General features: G+C 37.5%; 1 protein-coding gene across 6 annotated transcripts in view; it reads left to right on the top strand.

The window, feature by feature from the left end:
- Wge (BAH domain and coiled-coil containing protein winged eye) overlaps window positions 1–26,003 on the top strand; it is a 445,841-nt gene that overhangs the window by 319,343 nt on the left and 100,495 nt on the right. For all 6 annotated transcript variants that reach the window (XM_076314128.1, XM_076314127.1, XM_076314126.1 and 3 more), the window contains 2 exons: window positions 19,459–19,740; window positions 22,287–22,652. In XM_076314128.1, the coding sequence (XP_076170243.1) occupies window positions 19,459–19,740; window positions 22,287–22,652 (648 nt within the window). The remainder of the gene's footprint in view (window positions 1–19,458; window positions 19,741–22,286; window positions 22,653–26,003) is intronic.

Here is a 26,003-nt window from a genome sequence, read left to right as displayed (position 1 = left end):
CCTATCGCGCGTAAATTAGAATACAGTTTAATAAACACGGAATAATGTGGCAGGTTTCCACTATAGAATCCTTGTTGATATTCTCTTGCAACAATTCGAGTTTTCCCGGAAACCGCGAACGATATATCCGCATACTCTTCATTCGAGAAGGACGGTGACAGTTTAATTGGAAATTCTGCACAACATATCGATAGTTTTCGATACTACGACAAGTTACATCGATAACCTTCCAAGATTTCAAGTAGTAAACACAACTCGAACAAAGATTAGATTAAACATTGCCGATTTGTTCTCGTATCGTAATGCAAATACAGCAAGTTATCGATTTATTTACAAAATTTGGTCATGACCTTAAAATGAAGCTGTTTTGGGCTTCGGTTTTTATAATATTTTCATTTTTCATTCGTAGAAGACTCTGTTACTATTTAATCGTTTAATCGTTCGAAGACACTCTGTATAGAAATAATATATAGAATTTGTTAAAGGAATAATACGTGCGCGTTTAAATGTTTTCCAAGTTTCCTGAAATAACCGTCTAAACCGAAATGAACGTAATATTATTCAACATACATACATGTAGAGGATTAATACCATTCCTGTTACGCGAAACGTTCAACACGTAACGTTTATTAATATTAAGATCGGATGGATTATTAAGATTATCGGATCGACATTGCGTCAAACCTAGGATCACGAGATCGGATAACGAACACTTACGCTAAAGAATTTTCAAACTGTAAGCGATGAACTCGAATTAAACACTGTTATTCGTTATAGATAGAAAATCGAGCAAAAGGAAACCATTCTTACTCGATAAACAGGGTCTCGATTTTATTCACGTTGCGTTGCCTCTAGAATCTTTTGCTTGTATATTCGTAATTAATTTCGAGAATATGGGATATTGCATACCTTATAATGATAAATTACCTTCTTTTCTCGCGTCGAAGTAAGATTATACAAAAGTAAACTTTTTTCAGTGCGACAAAAAAAAACAGGTTTTCCAAAGTAGGGAGCACAAATGGAGAACATTTCACGATTCAAGGGGAACGCGTAGAAAACATAGAAAAATGTAGACCACTTGAATATTTCTATCTGCTAATAAATTGATCATCGAAATATATTTCTTTTTGTATCAAAATTTAAGAGCTTAGTAGTTTTTAGAAGCATTAATATTCATAACACGATAGTATCCTGAAAGTATTGTACAGTTTTTGTTTTAAAAGCCAGTATTTTCTTAAATATTTATTTATCAAGAAACAGTGATGGTTTCTGACTTTGTATTCTTCAGTTCGAGTAATACAATCATTTGCACATATAATATATATTTCTTTCTATCGCGTTAAATATAGCACATATCTCGTTTAATAAACGCTTCCAATCCTAAATTATGGTTTAGTAAATATTTATCTATTACTGCGGACAGTTTGCAATTTGGTCATGGATTTTTTTAAAATAATTTATTATATTTCACCCGAAAACAATTAAACGGATAACTATTGATAAAAACGATTTAATTTTGAACCAGTTAAAATTGATTCAAAACACAGATAAATAATTTTTCGTTCGTTACTCGTTCGATGAAAATTAGAACATTGATTATAGACATAAATATTTCGTTTATGAACGAATAAAAATGACTAAACGTTGATTTTATTCGTCGTCTTTTATTCGAACGAAAGTTTCTGTTTCTCAGTAACGAAAACGTTTCTTCTAAGTTCTCCAGCAATAAATTGAACAATCTTCCTTAGCTTCGCAATAGATCCACTTCCGTAATCGCAGCGCGAAAAGCGGAAGTAAATGATCCTTATCGTTGCCTCGAATATGTTCTCGAAAATCAAAGAACTGCGTTGTTTTAAACAACGCAAGGTAAACAAAATCAAGGGAATCTCTATTCGTATGGTGATCTCTGTATTTTTCGCGTTATTATCTCTGTTTTCCAATGTAACATTGAAATTCAAATTTCGTGACAACGAAGCAAGATTTTCTTCTCCAAGAATTCCATAATCGCAGGATCGCTCGGTTATTTGCGTTTCCACTTTGTTATTAGTTCTCTCCGAAATTACATCGCTCGGTGGAAGTTTTACCACATCGTCGTCGTCGACGTCGTCGTCGTCGTCGTCGTCGTCGTCGTCGTCGTTCGATTCGTTTCTAAGAAACGACGTTTCCGTCATACGCGCGCGTGCACGCGAACGTGAACGCTTTTCCCCGTCAAGCACATTTGTCGTCGCGTTGGTTCCTGCCGGGGACAGCTTTTCAGACTTTAAGAATTTCTATTTGTCTCTGCCCTCGGCATTTCCGTTACCTCCGTGGAGGTCTCTCGTTTTTGCATTACGCTAGCTAATCGACTTCGCGACACGATTTCAACGTTACGCGAACGTTGAATGACAATTTGTAACGCCCGGTACGCGTTCGCGTGCGTTACTTCCGCCTGGATTTTACGTTTCACGGTGAATAATGCGCATCAGTTTGGAAAATTATACAACGTCGCAACACACGAGGCGTGAAAAGAGCTTTTTCGGCGACGAGATTTCCACGAGGTTCTCGCGTACTTGCTACGATATTCGACAGAATTCTCAAGAATCGGATCAATTTTTATCGAAGAAATTTCAACGCTTTCTATAAACGGCGTCAACGTTCGCGTTAATCGCAAATTTTATCAATTATCAACCGTCCCTCTTCCTGCTCCAAATTCATAGGACACTTGCTCGTTTCGACAAGTTTCTATTATAAACACAATGAAAATTATTAAAATTATTTTCCGCCACCTTTGCGTATATTTACGGACATATATTCGATGTTGCTCGTTCAAATGTTTGAAACAATGATGTGTTCGAGTCATTGAAAGAGAAATGTCTAAAATCGATACGATACGAATGGTATTGATCGAGGAGTTATGAAAAAATCTAATCACCCGAGTACCAAAGTTAGCGGAAGTGGTATTTAACGCGCAGGATGAATACATAAACGAAAACGAGATTTAATTATTGTTAACGATTTTGATGAGATATTGTGCAAATTATTGCACATATGTTTTGTTCTACGTATAGCTGATGATGTAAAATGCGAGAAAAGATTGTTTCCGTTAAATGTTTTAACGATACTATTATTCTTCTTTGGGTCTAAACGACATTTTACTAAATTGTCTTACGATTGTTGAGTGATTTTTTTTTGCAATACGGTTACTCAGTTTTACATTCCCCTATGACGAAGTAAGAGTGAATATACAATGTTCCAGAATTTTTCAATCGATCTGTGCTAGCATGTTTTACAAATAGAAATAGAAATACATACATGCGACACGGTATTTTATATATAAGTGTTGTAATAACGATACGATATATTATTATTACAATGGTTTTATTATGCAAATTAGAAGAAAGCGTAGTTACACAGTGACGTAACGACGAGGTAGAACCGACCTTTAAACTCGAGCTAAAATATACAAAGGAAAAGGATTTCTGGGACACGCTGTATATTTAACGTACAAGGACGAGGTACATCTACATGCTGTTATCGATCTAGATTAAAAATAAAGCAACGATTTCGAAAAGATGTTCCGGATTGTGGATTCTAGAGTCCACGAATTATAATCGTCGGCCCAATTTACGAGCATCGTCAAATATTTTTCTCAACGTCGTAAAGTGAACGACAGTGTTCGCTCATAGTTTTACGTTTTTACATAAATTCGAAGATTTTCACTCGTACAAAATATACTATACGACGAGATCATCGACGAACCTATTCCAGTGCTGTGAGATGAAAAATGTTGGAATTCGGAAAAATTCCCTTCTGAAAGCATCTCTCGATCGAGAGATATTCCGTTAAAAAAATTGCAATAAAATCGGGAATTATCGTAAGATCGGAACCAGTGACGTTGAATTTTTCCTCGTTTATCGAAAACTCTGGACGCTAAAAACGTTGCGCGCTAAAAACATCGTTTTCATCCACGTTTATCGAGGTTTCCTCGTCGATGGGCTTTCAAACGCGCTGATAAATTTTCTTACACAATTTTCGAATCACCCCGCGTCGTAAACTTAAGAACATGTTATTTACTCGTCGAGGCGCTTTAATACCCGGTGCCGTAATACACGAGCGAACAAGATGTCCGTGGATAACCGATAATTATTTAATAAAGCGAACGCGGGCGTCGCTCTTGAAAGTCACGAAGTCGACGATACTTCCCGGGGAAATAAATTAACGATACCGGCCAGCTGTTCGGGGTACCGAAAGTCTCTCGATGCCCGAACTTCGAAGGACTTCGAAACTGCTTTATACCACGGTGACTGGCCGTGCACGTGCGTGGCAATAATTTGTCCGGCGAGATGCAATCTAAATGAAATAATACGCGCTCGTCGGTAATGATTGTCTGACGCAGGCTGCGCATCACCTGCTGCAGCTGCTTACGAATAATGGGAAATTTCGGGAGGAAATTAAGGACAACGAAAACACTTCTTGTTCCCAATTGTGTAAACGAAGAAATTCCGTGCAACGATAAAGCCGCGCGGTCTTTGTGTTCCCTCGATGAAAAACCCGGATGGAAGAATCGATCCAAGTCGAATCGACGAGATGTAACAACTCTCGCGCCAAAGAATTACGTTCAAAAATTACTTCTCGGTAATCGAATATCCATCGTTTAGAAACTATTCATTTTGGGATGTATTTTGATATTTCGATTTGAAAAACTGGTTACTCTACCGAGATGTAAAATATCCGAAGAATTCGTTTAAAAAAGCGAGAAAATATTTGCCTATACTGACGCATATTTACACGTGCATTGCATTTTTACGAACGAAGTGATTCTCTTTTACCGTGCATCCAAGACCGTCTTTTTTATACGATAGTGAAACTATGTCGTAAGATAAGCATACGCCTGTGCATTTGGTATATACCGAGTGTTTCGACGTTCGTGGTACAAATTGGTGAAAAATATTTCATTCTGTGGCTCGAAATAAGACGAAAACGTAAAATAATAAAATTACTTCGATTTCGTGAAAAATGCATCTAAAAATCGATCTAGCACGCGTAAAGCTAACTGTATACACGTATACTGTGGATTAAAATTTATAGTACAAATGGGATCGAGGAGATTCTATGGCTCGAAATAAGACGAAAATATAAAATTGCATCGGAGGCTCCGTTTTCGTGAAAAATGCATTTAAAAATCAATTCGATGCACCCAACCGATGACCGGAGTTACGGATTATACTATAAACGTTTATAGCATCTTTCGTACACTTTACGAACGCGTTAATAGGAAAGTATCGATAGTAAACAGTGGCTGACGTTATATTCTGTACAGAAACGATCACAGTAGCCATCTGGAGAGAAATTCGTAACGCCAGTCGTCAGGTGCACGTGAGATTAATTTTCAACTGCATTTCTCTCAGAAAATAAAGTCTTCCACGCAATTTTCTCCTTCTTTATTTTCGTTTTATTTCAAGTCACATCCCCGACAAAATTTGTACCCTAAATTTCGAAATCACTCCGTATGTACATTTTGCAAATAATTTCTTGCTTCTCTTTTCAATCAGTTTGCACATATTCGTATATTTAATTACTTACGTATACTTTGTATTTTTCTTTTCTTTTACAGTAATTTTCTTACATTTTGCTCATTTTCTTCCTTCATTTTGCACACGTTTTGTATGCATTTACGTGCATATTTTGCCCACACTTGATACACATTTGCACGTATGTTCGTTTATTTCGCGCATATTTGCACATATTGTGGATATTTTACCCGAATTCGCGTATACTGCGCGCGCATTTCCATATACTTTCAATACGATACATATATTTCACGTACGTTTGGCGTATTCGTTGTATACGTGCTCGGTCACTCATTAATTTTTTATTCTTCGTTCTGCTTTTCATCTCGGACAATATAAAAATGCGTATAAAAATTCTCCCGTTCGTTCGTTCGATATTTCTCCCAAAACGAGCCCCTGGGTGCCCCAAAACTTCGTATTCCCGTAATACATATATGCACTGATACATATGTGCATGTATCAGTTTGTTCAATGATAAGTTTCTTTCAATAAAAATTGGCTGTCGGTATCACATTATATACGACTCGATAGCTTCAATTTTTCCGTGCGAAATGGTTTCGAAAGTTTTCATTTCGCGCTAATAACGATGAAGCTTCGAGTGAAAAACCATGTAGTCTCCAACGAGTAAAAATGAACATCTTCGACACGTGGTGTCTATAAAAAGAAAGAAGCAATATTTCTCCAAAAAACGATCCCTCGATTGTCTCTTCGTTCTTCTCGAAACACTCCGAACGAAATTTCCTTCAAAATCATGACTCAGAGATTGGTTCGAAAACCTTCGAATTCTTCGAAAGTTTTTCAAAACTCGAAGCGCTGCGAAGAGATAAAATATGAAGTGACAAAGAACGCGTAATCGATTAACGCGTTGACCGATCATTTTCTATATTTAACGCTAAAACTACCAAAGGGTTCAGTATAACTTGTTTCAAACTTCTTTTTAAAATTATTCAATTATTAACGGTGTCTTTGTCTACGATATTCGCGGAGAATTATCAAAATAGACAAGTAACGTAACTCGTAAATTAATTTCTACTTTTCCCGTACAACTTCGAAGATGCGTATGCGATCTGATACAAATGGTAATACATTCTACTGTTGAGAATATTCCCGAGATCTGTTTAAACCGTGTACCGAAAAGCAGAAACATTCGATACCTCGACGTATTTATTCTAGAGGATAGCGAACAACGGTAACGTTATGTAAAAGTTTACGTTAAACTTCGTCTCTCGTGACCGTTTCAAAGAAACGTTGTAAATTCGGCGCGCCAGCCACCAACGACCATCGCGACATTTAACGCGTCACGCTGGATACTTTCGGGTGAAATAAAAATTCCTCGTTGGTCGAAAACCGCGCGAACTTATCGACCGAGGTGATATTTATTACGCCGATGGTCTCGAGATCGCGGAAAAAGAATCGTCACCGTCCACGCGGCAGTTTCGCGATCCAGAGACACCCCTACTAATTAGACTCGCGGCGAGTGCGAATCGCGTTCGGGTACGACACACGGCGAATTCCTCGGGCTCGGGCTCGGGCTCGCTACCTGGCGAACCCCCACCCTTTCTGTTCGGGTGCTAGCGCGGGCCCCCTCCCCTCCCGCGCGGCATTTTTTCTCACCTCGAGAGCTGCCCCCGGTCTCGGGACAGGAGGGAGGGACCGGCCTTTCACGGGCCCCCTCCGCGCGGGCACAATGGCGCAATTATGCAATTAAAGCGGGTGAATGAGGTGGGGGGTGGGGGGTCCGGCCGACGAGCGCTCGAGGGGGGTCAGAAAAATGTTCTCGGGCAAATAGAATTCCGTGGTACGTGCACACGGCGCGGCGTCGCGGTTCTGGTCGGCGCGACGTCGGTCGGCCATCGGGAGAGAAAGACGACGAAATTCACGCGGCGAGACGCGACGGAGAGGGGAGCTGAGAGTGAGAGAGAGGGGGGGGGGTATCGTGGGGGAGGGTCGGTGGGGGCCGAAGGAGGAGACGCGGCAGAGGTCGGTGTTCGAAACGCGAGGGTGGCGAGCCTCGTCTTTCTACTTTCTACCTCCTTGGTTCGCCCCCTAACGACCTCATTGTCCGAGGTGTAATCCAAAACGCCGTACGCGAGGAGGACCGTGTGGTCCGCCCGAGACGTGAAAAAACGAGGAGGCGAGAGGAGGCGATGGAAAGAAGGGGGAGATTGCCGGTACGGGGCACCGCGATGCCCAGAAATACCACGGGGGGAGCGCGGCTCGATTCCTCCCTTAACGCCGTGACTGGCCCCTTGTCTAAAATCGAATCTCGAGCCGCGGGCGAGATTTCAATTATCCCCGCCGCAATGCAAATCCACGCGAACGGGCCCTCTGCCCCCTCGCGTATCCTCGCCTATCCTCGCGTATCCTCGACTATCCTCGCGTATCCTCGCGTATCCTCGCGTATCCTCGCGTATCCTCGCGTAACACCGCGCACACGCGTGCTTCCTTCGCTTCTTCTTTTCGATCGTACTTCCGGGTGGAAACGCCGCTCTTCCAGGCTCGAGCATACCTCGAAGAAGCTCCGGTCGATAATTACGGTCCGTGACGCGGAGCGTTCGTATCTCCCGATCTTTCGATCCGAAATGCGAAAATAAATGCGTGCTTGGAAAGTATACAGTACAGGGTGGACCGCTCAACTCGAATAACGGAACGGTTCCATGGAGAAAACGAGTCGTCGCGGAGAGGGTGAGATAATTATTCAACCTCTTGTCGTACGATTTAACTTTCGATAACGCGTCTCGTAAGCAACAGCTAGCTCGAAACTCTTGCTTTTCTTGTCAATGTTGAACTTTCTTTTCGAAGACATTGTACGAAGGTTTGTTTCTAATACTACGTTTCCAATACTACTCGAAACCTATCAGTTTTGAGAAAATACATTCGAACGTACGAATGTGAACAATAAGATTGGACGAGTAACTGACATTTCGGGTCGAAAACCCAAAAATTTATAATATTCGAGTACCTAAATTTCATAGATTTTAGAATTACCGACTCGACTTATGCCCTACTTGACCCGACTTCGATGTTGAATACTCGACATTTTCGGGTGCCCGATTATCGCAAACTGTCGGGTCCCGACCCGACCCGAGTCACGCTCTAGCCGATTCGAAGCTTGGGTACCTGATATTTTCGGGATTCACTAATGGATAAAACTCACCCGTGATTCTTGTTTGGCACGATTTTCTTGCCACGATATTGTGGGCGAAGGGGTTAAATTAGGAGGTCATCTCATCGATTTCGATGATCGAAACAAACTTCTGTAACATACTAGGTTACACTAGGTTCAATAAGTTCGATAAAACTTATTGAACAGTATAGTACTAGGTTGGTCAATAAGTTCCATAAAACTTATTGAACAGTATAGTACTAGGTTGGTCAATAAGTTCGATAAAACTAATTGAACAGTATAGTACTAGGTTGCTGAATAAGTTTTGTCGTTTGATAAAACTTATTAAACAACCTATTATGTTACAGAGGACAAGATTTTAAATAATTTTTTTCTATGTATTCTTCAGTTGGTCTTGGTTCCTGAGATATTGGCAAAATTCATTCGCTACTATTGCATTGAGTTGAGGAGGGTCAGTCGATAATTATCCACAATGAAGTTGTATTTTTGTTCCTGTTGACAGCACTGTTGTTTCGAAAAGCATTTTAGGTGGTTTCCATTCTATTATTTCTATACAGGTTTAGCGTTACTAGGTCGCGTCAGTCGCTGCTAGCTTGCCGTTAACTATAATTGCTCCTCTTTCTGTTTGCACCAAAAAAGAGCAATATTAGAGATTTGATTTTTGCGATCAAAAGGTGTATCAGGGATAGTAATTCGTCAAAAACTTTCGACACATTGCGGAACCAGTGTTTCACTGTAACGAAATATTTACGAATGAATTGAAAAAATGGCCGCACATGCTTTACGCGTACAGAGGGAACCGAACCAAGAGCGAAGAAGCGACTCGGGGGAAAACGTTCTTTTTTGAAGCTTATGAAACAATCTACCAAGTGTATTGAAAAGCAAGAGGGTTACATTGAAAGTTACTACCGACGACAAATTTTTATTTGTGTCCAAATAAAGTTTATTGCAATATTGCGTATGATTACTGACTCCTCTTAGCATTTATAGTATCTTTCGTCTCTATAAGTACACAGATAATAGGTGATCAGAGTAACATCGTTGTGTGTTCAATTTAATATAACGGTAACAAAGGAATCTTGCTTATATCTCGAAGTCTAAGGTTGGGTGAAGGTTATATGTACGCGAAACAATTGTTCAAAATGTGAAATTCTATGAAATATTTCGCAATCATTGAAATCGGCGAGATGTGCCTCTGATCTAACTAATTACCGAGGGTGATTGTGTTAATCGACTAGGTTTAACTTACAACGACTTTGTTTCTCGTACTCTTCCGTTTCTGTTGTCTAGTTGTTTTCCTAGATGGCGGACCCCGAACAGTCACGTGATGTAACATAACGTAACAGTATCGGCAAAAATGTTTCCTAGAGGTCTCCTTTCCTGAAATTTCAAGGTCGTGGTTTTTTAAAGCAAAATTAGTTATCGAGTATCACTTCTTTGTTTCGATACTTCGCAAAGAAAACATTGAAACAGTGTTTCTCAAAGTAGGGGACGCGATTCCTAGATGGGACATCTTGCGATCCAAGAACAGTTCGTGAGACAATTTTTAACGCAGAAAAATTTGGACGACTTAAACATTTATATCTACTTAATGCATTGATCGTCAAACGATACACAATTTTCGATGGATTTCGAGTACGAGAAATTCGTGAACTTATGAAAATGTTAATTGCTTGCGCAAGTTCTGCTCGCTGGTGTACGTTTTCCGCGGATTCGATGTTTAAAAAGCAACTGGCGCTTATCTCGAACTGCGTATTTTCTATTATGATCTATTACAGTTTCCTATCTATGTGGGAGTTGTATTATCCTGCTTGTATAAAAACATTGACCGTTCGTTTGTACGAACGCAGTGGGCAGAATTTGTGCAGTAACACAACGAATTACAGTAACGAAAAACAGCTGTACGAAGATCGGTGGAAAAATGTTTGTTTTTTAATTTCATTAATGCTCAACACGGTGTCCGTCAACGTCGATAGTTTTTTGTAAATGACGAATAAAAGATTCTAACTCTTCTTTTCCATCCATATTAGCGTAGGCAGTTTGAACGTGTATTCTCAGATTTGCGAGCCAAAAGTGTTTACGATTTTCTATAAACTAGTGCATCACCACGGTAACGTAAGCGGAAAACAATATTTTCCAACGATACGCTACTGTCTGAACATATATACGACAAGAAAATTCAATCCGTAGAAAGTCGAATGTAAGGATTCGGTGATAAGGTTACGAGATCTCCGATGTGTTACAACATCGAACATCTTACGATAAGGAGATATCACGATCTGGGTTAGCATTTATTGCACGAAACTGGGTTTTTCGAGACATTTTTCATAGGAGTCGCTGAATATAAAACAAAACAAAAAAATACTAGCACGTTAGTTGCTAAGGATTTGCAGTTTTGTAAAAGAAAGAGCTTCAAATGACTTGAAAAGACTACACGTGGTTTAACTTTTATTAAATACGTTAGAGTTTGGATAGCTGGTCCATGTAACCTTTGAAATAGTATTTTTCAACGTTGGTAGGAGGATTCTTAGAATCTAAGAAAAGTGCAAAAGAAAATTTCAAACGTAGAAAAGTGGATAAGTTGTATAAATAAACATCTGTTTCTATCGATGCATCGATCGTCGAAGTTCGACAATTGTAGGAGTGTATTTTTCTTGTATCGTTTTAAATTTGTCGTATGCAGAGTATTTCTTTTCCTTTCAGCATATTTCTTACCTCGTGTGCAGAATATTTCTTTTCTTTTCAGAGCAGTGAATTGAAAATCACTGCTTTGGAGGATACTTCGATTTTACGTACATAATATTTTATTTTGTACCTTTGGTTTTTTTCTTCTCGATGTCTTGCCACTTTACGCGTTAGACACAGGGGTTATTATTGTAAAATTCGTTTATTACTCGTCACATCTTAAGCTCGTTTTCATTCAAAAAAAGAAAGAAATATTTGTTCGAACGTTTCCTTGTAAGAATGCTGAACGTTTCATGAGTTTTACCTTTTCTTAATTACGCTTCCTGTATATATGGATAAAACTTTCTTGGAAAAAGTAGAACATAATTTTTTACGACATGCAGTTTGTAGTTCGAGATATATTACATCGTATTACGATCGCGACTATGCGGAGATAATAGAGCAACTTAGATTGAACTTTTTTGAAGAAATAAGGTTTGTGGTTAATTTGACTTTCTCGTTTAAACTTCTTACCGATCGAATTAAGTATTCGCATATCCTTTGTGGAATATGTGTAAACATAACGTCTAAAATTGTATTGTCGACACCTTAAACTCATAGGTTTGTACATTTAATAAACAGTTATTATCAACGTTTCGATTTCAGTGTTCTTATTCTTCTAGTATTACTCTATTATCACTTATTATTCATATTGTTGTATTGTGTTATTATTGAGTTAGTATTCGAGGAAATAATTATTAAACCAACGATATGCTATTAATTACATTATCGATACAAAGTTTGAAACAATTAATTTTTTTACAGAACTTTGTGCATTTTGTTACTTGTAGACATATGTGTATATTGATAATAAGAATGATACACTTTTAGGAATTAGTATTTTAATCGTTTATAACGTTCAAAAATATTTTAATAATATTTTAACAGTTTCTCTAAATAATTTACAGACACATAGACGTCCCAAAAATTTGTAACAAATACTCCCAGTATTGTTTTTTATTCCGTGATTGGATTGTTCTAATGTTTGTTCTGGTAAAATCGTTCGTCATAGTCAACCTGTTTCTTTTGTCGAGTGTGAGAATATTTCTCACAATTTTATTTTATGCTTATGATCGTTTCTCTGTCGAAACATAAGTCTTTGTCCAACAAACTGCATTCTACTTTGCAGAATTTACACGGTTCGTGACTCAGAATTACTTCTTTGTATCCAAACATTATCAAACTTGACGACCAGATATGTGTATTAATTCTTGAATCGCTAGAAATCCTTGTGTCGATAACAGAAACGATTAAAACGACCAATTGCCATTCTAGGTACAGGATACTGTTATTTTAGGCAGTAGTAATTCTACAATACATAAATATATCAGTTAATTAGATGTTTCTAAATGTTTCAACTTTTTCGTTACATCAATGTTTCAATCCATAATAGTGTTCATATCTTTATATTCCTTACTCCTAAACTAATACTCGTTACCTACATTCCGTAAATATGTAAAATCTTCTCAGAAATTGAGACAGCAATTTTTTTAATTTGTCAAATCGAATTTCACTTATTCTGATTTTCCGTGCAACCGAAGAACTAAGTATACTCGACTTTGACTCTCTTTCAAGATTTTAAATTCAGATTATTGTCGATCGATTATCGTTTTTTCTATTAACATGATCGATCGTTTGCACTTGTTTACTGAGTGGAGATTTTTTAAACGGTGTTTGCACTTGTATACTATTACGTTAACGTTGAGTCTCATTTTTTTATCAGTTCGATAGATTGAGAAATTTTTCGAAATATTCGATCGATAAATTATTTTATTTTAAATGTTTGTATCGATCTTTAACGACACTTTCAGTTTCGAAAATATAAATCTTTATAAGCGTCTCGAACATTTCGCGCGTTGATTTACCGTGTAAATTTTCGTAGAACAGTGTATTTTCTTAAAATCCATCTATCCTGTTCAGTTTCATTTACACCATTCGGTGCAGCGTGCAATGGTTTAATGCTCTCGTGTAAAGTCGTAACTTCGGATAAACGTCTGTGTTAATCAAGTAGCCAATGTTTAAGAAATACTCAGCTTGGTGTGAATTTTCCAGCTATATTTCTGAAAGCACCGTGTATAGCGCGCATTCCTTTGAATTACGCACAGGAGCAACCTGTAAAATTACAATTTTCCACGTTAAAAAACTTTGGTCGTTTAAAACTGTTCTGTATATTTTTTCCCTAAACATTTATTTCTCATATTATAAAATATTGTCTCGGATACTTTCAAATACTTTGTTCCTCGTAGAAAACATTTAAAAAAATTGTGTACGGTGAAAACTTGGTTGTACCATTCGATCAAAATCATTGCAATCTTGTTGTAGATGATACGAGCTATTATCTTTTTTTTCTATTCACCGAGAAACAGGTAGCCGAATCGCTTTCGATTCCTGTTTGAAACTCGTCGAACGAAAAACGTTTGCTACTCCGCAGTGCCGTAAAAAAAGCTCTAATTAACAATTCTTGTGTTTTATTTTCCTATCTTTCACGCTGCGAATTGTCTGCAGAACGAACAGGTGAATGCAACGTTCAGAAAGTATTTTAAACTTCGACTCGTGGGATAAACACTCCTCGAACGATGAATTTCCTGAAACAACGATTTCGATCGTTTTTAAAATACTCTTCTGGTCGTTCACCACTTTTAAACGTTCCGACATATTTGAAGTAGGTGCATACGTGCTTGTGTAGCTTTTCTTTATATTTTTATCACGATACTAACGAGGCCTTATACTTTGGAATAAAATATTCCGTTTAAAAGGCAATCGTGTATAATAATTTTATTAATTCAAAAAAGTAACTTCGTATAGGTAGTGCAAACGAATTAATCTATTGCTTGCACAATCTATTGGTACATTAATTAAAAAAGTATAGTACTGTAATGTTCAAGTATTAATAGATCTATTTATAACGTAAAAAATGACTATTTAATATTTATTTGGCAATGGCAACATACTGCCGTACTAACAATTGCTGTATCAATGAAAATTAAGTGCAAGGAATACAGGTGATTTATACATTCTAGATGATTATTTATTTAAAACCACCAAGCGTGTCGATTTATGTAGAATTTTTCATAAAAGGCGAGTTTGGAACGTTGAGGTTAGTTCGGCTCGAAGTTTTAAATAACCAGATGAATAATTCAATTTAGTCAATGCCGTATTTTGCATACGTACTGCCCCGTTATAAAACTATGAATTGTGAAATTAGTATACAAAATTACCAATATCCATTAAATGTAGCTGTATATCGATCATTAATCCTTGTACGTTATCCAAAGCTCACGAACTTCAAATCAGTGTGTAGAGTCTACAAAATTTCGAGTAAGCGGCTGTTACACTTTCCAAAACAATTAGGTGATCATTTTTTTGGAAACTTAACAGATTCGATTGAGAATCAATAACTGTTAAAACTCTGTGCATTTAACGTATCAATATTTCAACTTTCGTATACTTGAGAAACAGATCCCCCAATTATTTTCTGCAATGCATGCGGAAGCAGATACAACGATTAGAGGGAATAGTGTCGTTCATCATGATCTCGCCTCATGGTTGAAGATTAAGAATTACGAAACGAAAGTTTCTAGCGAAGTTACTAGTCAAGAAAATAGTTTACGAATCGACGAATCAAGTCGATATAATAGCTTGTTAAATAAGTTTTGTCGTTCGATAAAACTTATCGAACAGTACTGTTCAATGTAGTATTGTTTAATAAGTTTTATCCAACGACAAAACTTACCGAGCAACCTAGTACTATACTGTTCAATAAGTGAACACCTAGCACTGTTCAATAAGTTTTATCGAATACTGATAAAAGTTACAAAGTCGAGTCCGTTCGGAAACATTCAACTAGTATGGTAGACGATTATATTTCAGAAATCGGCTGTGATAAAGATTAAATGTTGCGTATACTGATCAACGCGATGAATGAACGCGATATACCGAGAGCGAACGAGATAGAGCAACAGCGAACGAGCCTCGCATTACAAGCGCTCGAAACTTCGAAACGATGTAACAATTTTTACGCTTCTCATTATGTCTTTCTAATAGCATAACCCATTAATTGACGAGGTTTTACATTTTCAATCGCCTGTCCTACAAATCGTTTCTAAAGCACGCGTATCGATGCAAAATGACAGTTTATATGCTTCTATATGTTAATATTTTTAGAATCGAAATAAATTTATTTTTAATTTTACAATTACAAGTTCAAGAAACTTATTCGTTTATTTAACGATACGATTTCGATTCCAAGAAGACATTACTTATATAAATTCTTAAATGCACAAATAAAATTCGTCGATGTATTAAAATTATTCGTTAAGAATGTAACAATGATCTACAGGCACGACAATACAATAACCAAATGTAAATAAATTCTTTCAATGTTAATTAATAATATAATGAACAAATTTCCATTTGGTTTTCAAATTATTATCACAAGAGTTTTCCAGAAGTAACGATGATATTTTTACAGCAACGATCCAATTCGAACTATTTTTAATTACACGTAGTCAAAAGTTCGTAGCAACTCCACGATACGAATTCAAACAGAAGAATTCATTGTTCCAGCAAATACTTGTTTCCATAATACGGCGTGAAATGACCGACGTATTTAACGACAAACGAGACGTTTCTTTCTACAATTCTTCGCTATATACCGGGTGGACGCGGTGACCTCTATTCCTTCTCTTCTCTTCAGTTTCTCGTTAGAACGATGCACAAATGAGAACCTCTGTATTAAATATAGCGAAAGAGAAGGCAAGGATCGACTGTCAGTCGTTGGTGCGCGCATTCCCACTCGACTAAACAGTTCGGTCGACAGAAAGTCGATACGTGGCTGCTCCGAGCAGTGGGGACGCCGAGGTAAAAGTCCGTACTTTTAACGAGGAGTTACCATATCTGGAAGTGTCTCGGGGCTCGCGAACGAAGGGCGAAGAGGAAATCGTTTGTATTTCACTTCTCTGCCCCCTCCACCTCCCCCTTACCACGGTCCCGGTACTCTTTCTCTGTTTCTGTTTTCCCGGCAGCAAGAGTGTCTCGTTCGATTTAAATGAATTTGCATGGATTTTCCATTTATCCGTCTGCTGGCCGTTTATTGCATATTTATCGAAAGCGGCGAACTAATGCGATAAATTTCAATAAGCCCATCGGGCAACACGTCACTCGGTGACTTTAATATTCATACAGCTTCGGCGTATATCCGATGGGCAGGGACACTTCGTCGTTCGCGAAATCAGGAAATGCAACGGGCTTCAACCGTCGAGAAAAGCAGCCCGGTGCGTACAGAGGTGCGAAACGCTCCACCAGGAGAGGATGCGGTGTCTGATTTACGATCGAAAGTCGGAGCGGGACTGTTCGTAGCCAGTTTCGGTCGCTGACTTATCGTTGCTTCTCGTTTTTTCTTTAAAACGAAGCGTTCCGCGGCTTTCCTACGCTGTCGGAAACGTCAATGAAAATTTATCGGCGCGCCGGTTGTTCGTGTCCCAGTGGGTCACCGGTGACCCACCGCGAGCTCTCAATGATCGTTCGAAATACCACGATCAATTCGCATTGTAATTAACGTAGACGACAGACACTTTTCGTCTAACTAGATAAGATTTCGTTCAATTTTTTTTCTTTATCTTGGAGGATATGAAAAAAGGTTTCGCGATATACGCGTATCGGAGAAACTAAAAAGTTACAAGAAACAATTGTCGTTACGGATCGATTTTGCTCAAAATCGAAGCATGTCTCGAGACAAGAATATAAAACTTAAATATGATATTTGTGCACAATCGTGTTCAATTTTAATCGTTGTACTGTTCTCCCATTTTGAACATAGTAAAGTTCTTTGTTATAAGCAAGATCGGAAAGTAATAGTAACGGCAACTAACTGCGATCAGAATCGAATAGTAAGTGGCGTGTTAGCGGTTGATTGATACAGAACAAGATTAGAGTTCTCTGTTTCTCTTTGATAAGCATTTGTTGTTTCGCATACTACAAGAATAACGGGTTATTCGTTAAATATGAATAAAAATTCCACCAGGTATTTCAGACAAATGTTATTGCGAAATAAAATGATTACAAAATTCAATTTATTATAATCCAAGAGATTAGTACGTAGACAGTAATGTATTTGGTACCCAACAGTGGATGACTGTTTCATCTCGGATCTTCTAACACTCTTTGGTAAGACTTGTCTAGCAGATCCTGCCTTAGACGCAATTAATCGTTTGAACGTTCTCCTACTTGTAGAGAATGCAGCTCATTATTATGAAATAGTTCGTAGCGTTATTAACCGATGCATAATTAATATCTCAAATGCAATTATCATAATGTGGGTCATCTATGATGTACAAGACGCAATGATCTCTTTTTACTTGCAATTCCGAGACAACCACTATGAAAATTAGAATTTATCTTTCATAATGACAAAAATGAAAGAGAAGCATCGAGAACTGAGCAACGAAGGCATACCGATGACCGTAAAGTAATTATGTCCAAACATTCTCTAAGACGAATGTTAAAAATGTGAAATTCTGCAGTTGCAAGAAGCTGTACTGTGTAAGCAACAAAATTATGTAATAATAATTAGTTTAGGAAACCTTATTTGCGTTTACCATGTTTTAACACAGTACATCGTAATATACGTTATTGAATATAAATTGCTTAAATAGAAATATTCAGTTTCTTTCGTAGTAGTTGTTTGGCATTGTTTATTTTATCGATGATAATGGTATTTCGAACAAACTTACTCGAGTATTATTATTCGTACCTATCGAACTTGGTGTTAAGTAGTCTTCCATGAATGAAAAAATAATCTGTACAAAGATTAATTTACAGCAGGCAAGAAGATTATAAATATTAAACTGTATACTTTCCTGCTTGGATTTATTTTTCATTTACCGAAGAACATCTAGAACCAATGTCGAAACGTGTAAAGAATAAATTCGAATATACTCCTCGACGATCACTGTGAACGATTAGTTTTACCTTTTCGCAAATATTATTCTGAATTTGCTAACAATAATATTTGAAGTCGTGTAAATACTAAGCAGTTGCAAACGTTTAAAGATTATCGTTGACACACGAATAAAAATTACGCGGACATGAACAATTTTAGCGATGAATTTTAAACGATAATAGGAAGTACATTTTAATGTTAGATCCTTTGTATTTCTATATCGATATCGACGTTATTCCTTAACATATTTATGTACTTTTAAATATAAATGTACCTTCTACGTTGAAATATTTTCTATTAAATCAACTGTAAATTTCAAACCATTTTTTTCGCTGTTATGCAAGGTATTCCTTAAATAAGTCACTAGACTAGAAAAAAATGTTACCTGATACTGTAGCTATAAAAAACCATGGTAAATAATGGCTCCACGGATGCTTGCTATCAAGATAGGTTGACAGGAGAATGAAAATGTATTTACCTATGTTGGAATAAAACTTTTATTTCGTTTCTTTTCGTCAGAGTCAATATTAACACATTCACAGTCTCACTTATGGCGGTTTTAGTTCATACGTATTACCTGTATGAATAAAGTTTTTTTAAAACTGCAAAACGTATGCACACTATAAGAATAACAATGCGTATCGTTCAGAAAAGAAAGTAAAATATTTGTTGTTAATAATCGATACAATTCTCTACGTGTACAAACGATATTTACGTAAGCTCTGGTTGTGAACGTGTTAACATTAAGATTTTTCCATTTTAGCTAACTTCATCCTGATAGGACACTCGGTTCGAAATCATCACCGATAGCTCCGAATAATCGGTACAATTTTCTACGTGTTCAAACGATATTTACGTAAGCTCTGGTTGTGAACGTGTTAACATTACAATATTTCCATCTTAGCTAATTTCATTCGGATAGAACACTCGGTTCAAAATGATCATAGATAGCTCCAAATACGCCCGATTCTTAGCTCGCGAAGTATATTCCGTAAGAATGATCAACCTTTAATAAGAATAATTAACTCGAATAAAAGTTTCATCGTGACCACAAAGGTGCTTTGTGCCGATTACTGAGCCAAAGGAGGAACTCATCGATTAATCGCCGGATACTGTAGTTTCAGAGAGCGTGTTTTCCGCTGCCGTTGGGGTCGGTGTGGGTGGTTACACCTGGGGTGCTCCCACGCCACCCCCTGGATCACCCTACAGTCCTGTACCCGTGACGCAGCTCGAACTGTTGGCCAAGAATTTGGCCAGTTTGGCTCCTCCGGGTCAACAAGCGCTTAGTCTTCAAGGTGTCGGTGTGAACGTCGGTAGTTTGCATCACGCGCAACACACGCAACACACCCAGCATACGCAGCACACGCTCAACTTGACGGGTCTTCATCATCTTCATCATGGTGAGTACCGGGAGAGAGTGTGGATCAATTTTTTTACACATCATATTGCCACTTCGAAACGGGAAGTTCATCGACTCCAACGGTTCGATGAACTTTCTTTCTTCTTTCCTTTTTTTTCGAGAGACTACTTGAAATCGTATAATACGAAAAATTGAGAAGTATACAGGGTGTTTCTAAGACGATTCAATCGATACTGTATTCCATCATTGGAATCCTTTGACAAAATTAGAATTCACGGAGTCATCGAAAGTGAACCCTGTTGCGTGTTATGCAGCAATGGCAATCGTGTCAGCAACGTAAATAAAGCGGTCTCTTGTTTAAAACTAAATCGGTATTTGTAAAATAAAATTTTGTCGAACGTGAGTTCGCAAAATTGCAACAATGAGAACATCGATTTTGAATATCCAACGAACACACATGCACTCGATAAACAAGGGTAATGCCCAAATGTGGGATTCGGTCACGTAAAAGCAATGGTATTTGTTCAGGCCATTGGAAACGTTGATCGAATGAAACAGTTGGCCATTCGATCTGTCCAAGAGGTAAAAACTCGAGAAGAATTGGCCGAAAGCTCGTAATTCGATAGGTACACCTTTGCACAGAGTAAAGAGGTCAACGTTTTGAACGGTTTCTCGCATAATAAAGTGCAATAGAAATTAGTAATTAGGAGGTTCGTGCAACGATCGAGGTAACCATCGTGAAATTAATGTTTCATATTTTTCATTGTATCTCCATGAGAGTACAATCGATGGATTGGCGAATTTTTCCCTACGAAAACGAGTCCAAAAATACAACCTGATTCGGAATATTTCTAATTATATGATTTTCAAATTTTTGTTTAAACGGCTCAAACGATGCGTAATTAAAAGTAATCGAGGTCGTGTTTGGACTTATCTTCGTCGGAAAAATCTCACTGGTTTGTCAGTAATAAATTTCGCTCAATGTTCAATGATAAAGTTTAAAATTTTCTTCGACGAATCTGTTCAATTATTTCTTTCATTTCCATGGAACGAAGTTATAGCTCTTGTTTTGCTTTTATTACAAATGATAAGTTTCACCGATTACACGACCAAATTGTATCCACCACTGACTCGGTAACACAGGGTGTTGAATATTAATCGATTGTGCTCTCGCTTAAAGAACAAATTCTCCGTTAAAAATATCTGGGAAGCATCAAAGGTAACTCGACGAATGAAATAAACTTATGAAACGGTGGATGAAATGCAAGGAAAAAGAACCGGCGAAACAGAGTTACGTTTGGCGTTCCCCATCGTGCGAGGTCCATCGATCTAAATACGTCGGATCGTCGGATATCTCGAAGTCGACGAACTTTGCTCATTTAACTTTATCGATCGCGTTTCCATAATAAATGGACGAATTAAAGTTACGTATTCAACAAGTTCGGAAAGAGTTTAATCGTCGTACGATTGCCGACTAATTCGACGTAAACGTCGAAATGATCTTCGATCACTTCGGAAGTTGACACGGGGTTATTCAACGTCCTCGAGTACTTTTAAAGCTGTATCCGTGCCCGACGCTCGTGAGTCGCTATCGAAGTTTCACGTGGACCCAGCCGTTAAGCAGCTTACAATGTCGGAAAGGAAAATGGGTGTTCGAGGAGATTCGAAGTCTCAGCGTTCGTGCTTAAATGGTATCGCGTAACGAATCTCTCTGAGATACTTGTCGAAACTTTTGACGTCGCGTCGAGACTGCATTCGATCGGTATTTTCTTTTGTGCAAATACGTTCACTTTCTCGTTACGTGCTATAACGAGATTGTTCGAATAATTCGGAGAGGCAAGTCGAGCGAAAATTACCCGCTGGTAGTTTCTAAAATAAAGAAAAATAAATTCGAAACCGTTCGAAGAAGAAATAGTCCCGTCGAAAAATCTTTAACCTTGTTTGTTCGATATTCCTCTAGTGGTTTATGTTTCTAAAAGCTTAATTTTTGATACAGTTAACGAAAAAGGAAAGAAAAATCAAATCGATACAAACAGTGATACAATATCCCGAATAATATTGTCGTTGGATGAATCGTTGTCACGAGTCGATATCGGTTTGAATTTTTATTTCTTTCGTGGAGAAGATAATTCGTTCTTAAAGAGGTTAACAATTCATTCTTCGCGGTGTACGAAAATGTGCTCGTTTTACTTTACCGTTGTTTGCATCGTTTGAAAGTATTTAAATACTTGAAACTATTTAACACGGACCCTTTCTCTACTTGTCTATACTTTCTGTAACTTTTGTTTTTAAATTTCTCACAAGATGGAACTCGGTAACACAATCTCGAGAACAGTACCAGAAGGAATATTCGAAAAACTTAATTTTACTCGCACGATATACGCTTTATCGATTTCTTAAATATCGTAACTCCGATTCGATTTTTCGATCACAAGTTCCTACATTCTGAAGAGGTTCTACGTTAAACGTTGACGTAAACAATAAATATTTCTTTCTATTCCCGTGAGTTCACTTCTGAGCTGATCCCTCGCGTAAAGTGTGGTTACAATTGATAAGTTGAGCGTTCGACCTAATTGTTTTCAATAGGAGGCCTTCATCAGAACACCTTCTCGCCTCAACTGTCTCTGGTTACCGGCAACGCGCCCACGTTGACGATCAACAGTTTCTCGTCGCCGAACTCGACAGGCAACGTAGTACCGACGACTGGTGTTCTCCTCCAGGAGTATCAGTCGCCGTCAGGTTCGACTACCGGATGCTCGGTTACTATGAACGGCACCTCGTGCCCGACGAGCTCAACGACGAGCACGATGGTGATGCAGGGAGATCAGACCGTCGGCAACCAGGTCGTCCAGGCCACCGGCAAGAAACGGGAGGCCTTCCTGCCGAGTCAAGGTCAGCCGGTGAAACTGGAGAACAAATCGACCAGGCAGCCCTGCGTTTGCAGGAACAGCGGTACGTGTAGCGCCGATCGGCTTTCTTATTTTTATTCTTTTTTTTTTTTCTTACCCCCATCCCGTCCAGGCTTTATTGCGAGCGCCTTTTAACGATCTAAGACGAGGTTATGATCGAGTCCCGAATCTTGCTCGGAGGAACCGCTTACAGGTGCTTCCTCCAAAGGCTATTCTAGTCTGGACCCGAGAAAAGTAGGTTATCGTTACAATTTTGCAAGGTGAAAATCATTTTTTGATATCTATTTTACAAGGTGAAAAAAAAATTGTTAAAATTATACGAGGTGAAAAAAGAAAATTGTTAAAATTATACGAGGTGAAAAAAGAAAATTGTTAAAATTTTACAAGGTGAAAATCATGTTTTGATATTTATTTTACAAGGTGAAAAAAGAAAATTGTTAAAATTATACGAGGTGAAAAAAGAAAATTGTTAAAATTTTACAAGGTGAAAATCATGTTTTGATATTTATTCGACAGTTTACACGTATTTTGCCGAGTTACGTATATTTTTTACTTAATGGTACAAAATAGATTTTAATTGAAATCGGTTTGAGGAAAGGTTGACACGATTTCGGTGTTCCGTGTCGAAGATGCGCATAATTTGTGACTGGATGAAAGTTTTAAAAGTAAGAAATACACAATGAAAATTAGAAGTTGATTTGGGGTACGAAATATCTCACTACGAACAACTAAGAATTTAACTATCCAATCAGAAATACAGTTAGTAAATCGATATACGTTGACGATATTCGTCGTTCTTTAAATGAATTGAATTTTATCTATCTCCGCTTCCGGCGATAAACGATCGAAGAAATGATCAATCTATGCGACTATGACCATAGCCCGAATTAGAAGAAACGAAAAATATTGAAAATTAGCAAAATGGCAGCGTTTCGAAGACGATATATCAACAGTTTAAAACTTTTCCAGTTTAATGCTAAGTGGACACTAGACAAAACACTAGTTGAGTAAAGTGTATAGCGTTTTTCTTAGTCTAGGGGAAAACAGATAACTACTTTGCGTGTATGTTAAATTTTAAGTCGATTCGTTCGTTATTTTTTTTTTTTAATTATGTCGACCGCCTCGAGAAACATGGTTTCGAGAAAAACGTGTAAAATATTTGAGCATAAGCGACAATATTTCTACGATATTTATTTTTAGTTACACCAGGGTTGTGTAATACACTTTTTTCTTTCACAGTTTTGTCGAATTATCGAATGATTCAATTTCTGAAAGTTGTACCTGTCTCTTTTGTCGCATTGAACATTTGTCATATCAAATCATTTTTTAATTTCCATTTCCATTTTCTATCAGGATTTATAGAATCGTATTAAATTCTTTCTTAAACGTTTTTATTTCGATTATATGCTTCGAAACGTCTTTCTAGCGCATCGTCTCGAAAGTGATATATAGTAGATTTTCTCGCTCCTTGCGATGTTTCGTATTTTGGAATCTTGAACCATCCATTTTCAAATGCACACGTTCCTCTTTCGTGACACTGAATACCTCATGATTTTACTTTGAACAAAACGTACAAAATTTTTCACTATCACGTCCAAAGTACCGTACGTGATACCTCAGCGAAAGAACCCTTGTAGCTCCACTATTTTTACGAATTTTATAAAATCTTTTAAACTAGTATTTTCAGAACACAATTGTTCCAAAGAGAAAACCTGCTGGATTGATATTTCCAGAACCTGAGTTATAAGAAAATTCAAAGAAAAAGAAAGATCAATTTTTCTAAAGTTAAAATCAGCTAGGTTCGTATTTCCAGGATTTCAAACTATAAGAAAATTGAAAAATTAAGAAAGATCAATTTTTTTAAAATTAAAATCTACCAGATGTATGTCTCCGAAATTCGAAAATATAAAAAAATGCAAAAAAAAAAGAAGAATTAATTTTTCGAAAATGCTGTACTAAAAAATCCCGTTAAAACAATGCATCGAGAAACCGATTGGTTAGAATTCAGAGAACGGGAGTCGTTGTTTTTCGTCGAGAGCTCGCGATGTCTTGTCCAGTAGCTGTGAAAGATGAAGCTGAGAGTTTCTGGGTCGTCAGGTAATCGGATGTGATCCTTCGAAGCTTGTGTAAGACGGTGACTCGGTGATGGGTACGATTCAGGGAACAGCTCTTTGACAGGACTTTTGTTTTATGTTACACTCCTGTTTTATAGTGGGTCCGTTAGGTGATTTCCAGGTATTTGACACGAAGTTTGGGACAAGTTCGATCGTTGGTGAGATCGATTTAATAGTTTCTCGACGAATCCGGGAGTAGATTGATATTATACGAGTACATGAAAACGAGTCAATGAAACGAAATCAATGCAAGTTGAACATAGTTTCGATGCCCTCGTATTTTTAATGTTAATACAATCATATGAAAGTAATTTGGAGTGTAGATGTTGCTATGTAATAGATTAATGCAAAGAGTTAAACCGTTGAAGAATTATGCCATTACTCGAAGCATGTGGGGTTAGTTCGCTTTAGCTCTCATGACCTCGTACGATGACTGCTAAGCAAATTGGATAAACGTTTAAATCTTTGACAGACTGCACGTTTAAATAGCTTCGTAAAAAATGCGAGATAGATATTATAGATAATACCGATGGATAGAATAATAGATAAACGAAGATAAGATTTGTTTTACAGTAATCTTTATACCAATCGTTACATCGAGATGATTAAGTATTTTACTTATTATTGACGTTCTCTCATTTCGACATTTCGTTTAATTATACAAAGAAATATTATTTTTAACAAATTAAAAAAACCTCCAGATTAAGAAGATGTTTTGCAATATTTTAAACAATGCTGTTTCAATGTTGCTTTTCTTAGGCTACGCCACTTTTTAATATTCTTAGTAGGTTATGTAAGTGTTGAACTACTAGACCTTTTTAATTAGACATTGGACAACTCAAAACGTTCACGAATCATACTGATTTTCACGATCTGGGCTCCGGTCCAATTAATCCGCGCACAAATCCGCCACACTGTAGTTTTGTCAAAGTGCTTCTGCTCGCCGACCAAGATTAACATAAATCACGGGAGTTATTCGTTGCCAAATTTAAGGGGGAAAACCAGGGTGCTGGGTCGAAAAGTAAGGTCGTTCTTGTAATTTGTTCTTCAACTCGGGCATTTCGGGCATAATTTACAAAGAAAAAGAAGTATTGAAAAATATTAATTTTATTAGAATTTATTTGTCGTTTATATTTTTCGGTAAAAAAAAATACGGTTTTACGTTTGTCAGGTTTTTGGCCGTTTCGTTCATCTAAGAGAAAAAATTGTGCGTTGTAATAATTTATAATATCGTTGCTATCGATTGGATTATGCGAAGTCAAAAGTGTGAAGTTACAGGT

The sequence above is a fragment of the Ptiloglossa arizonensis genome, chromosome 6 (genome assembly GCF_051014685.1).
Source record: "Ptiloglossa arizonensis isolate GNS036 chromosome 6, iyPtiAriz1_principal, whole genome shotgun sequence".
Lineage (NCBI taxonomy): Eukaryota > Metazoa > Arthropoda > Insecta > Hymenoptera > Colletidae > Ptiloglossa > Ptiloglossa arizonensis.
This window is presented reverse-complemented; position numbering and strand designations above follow the sequence as displayed.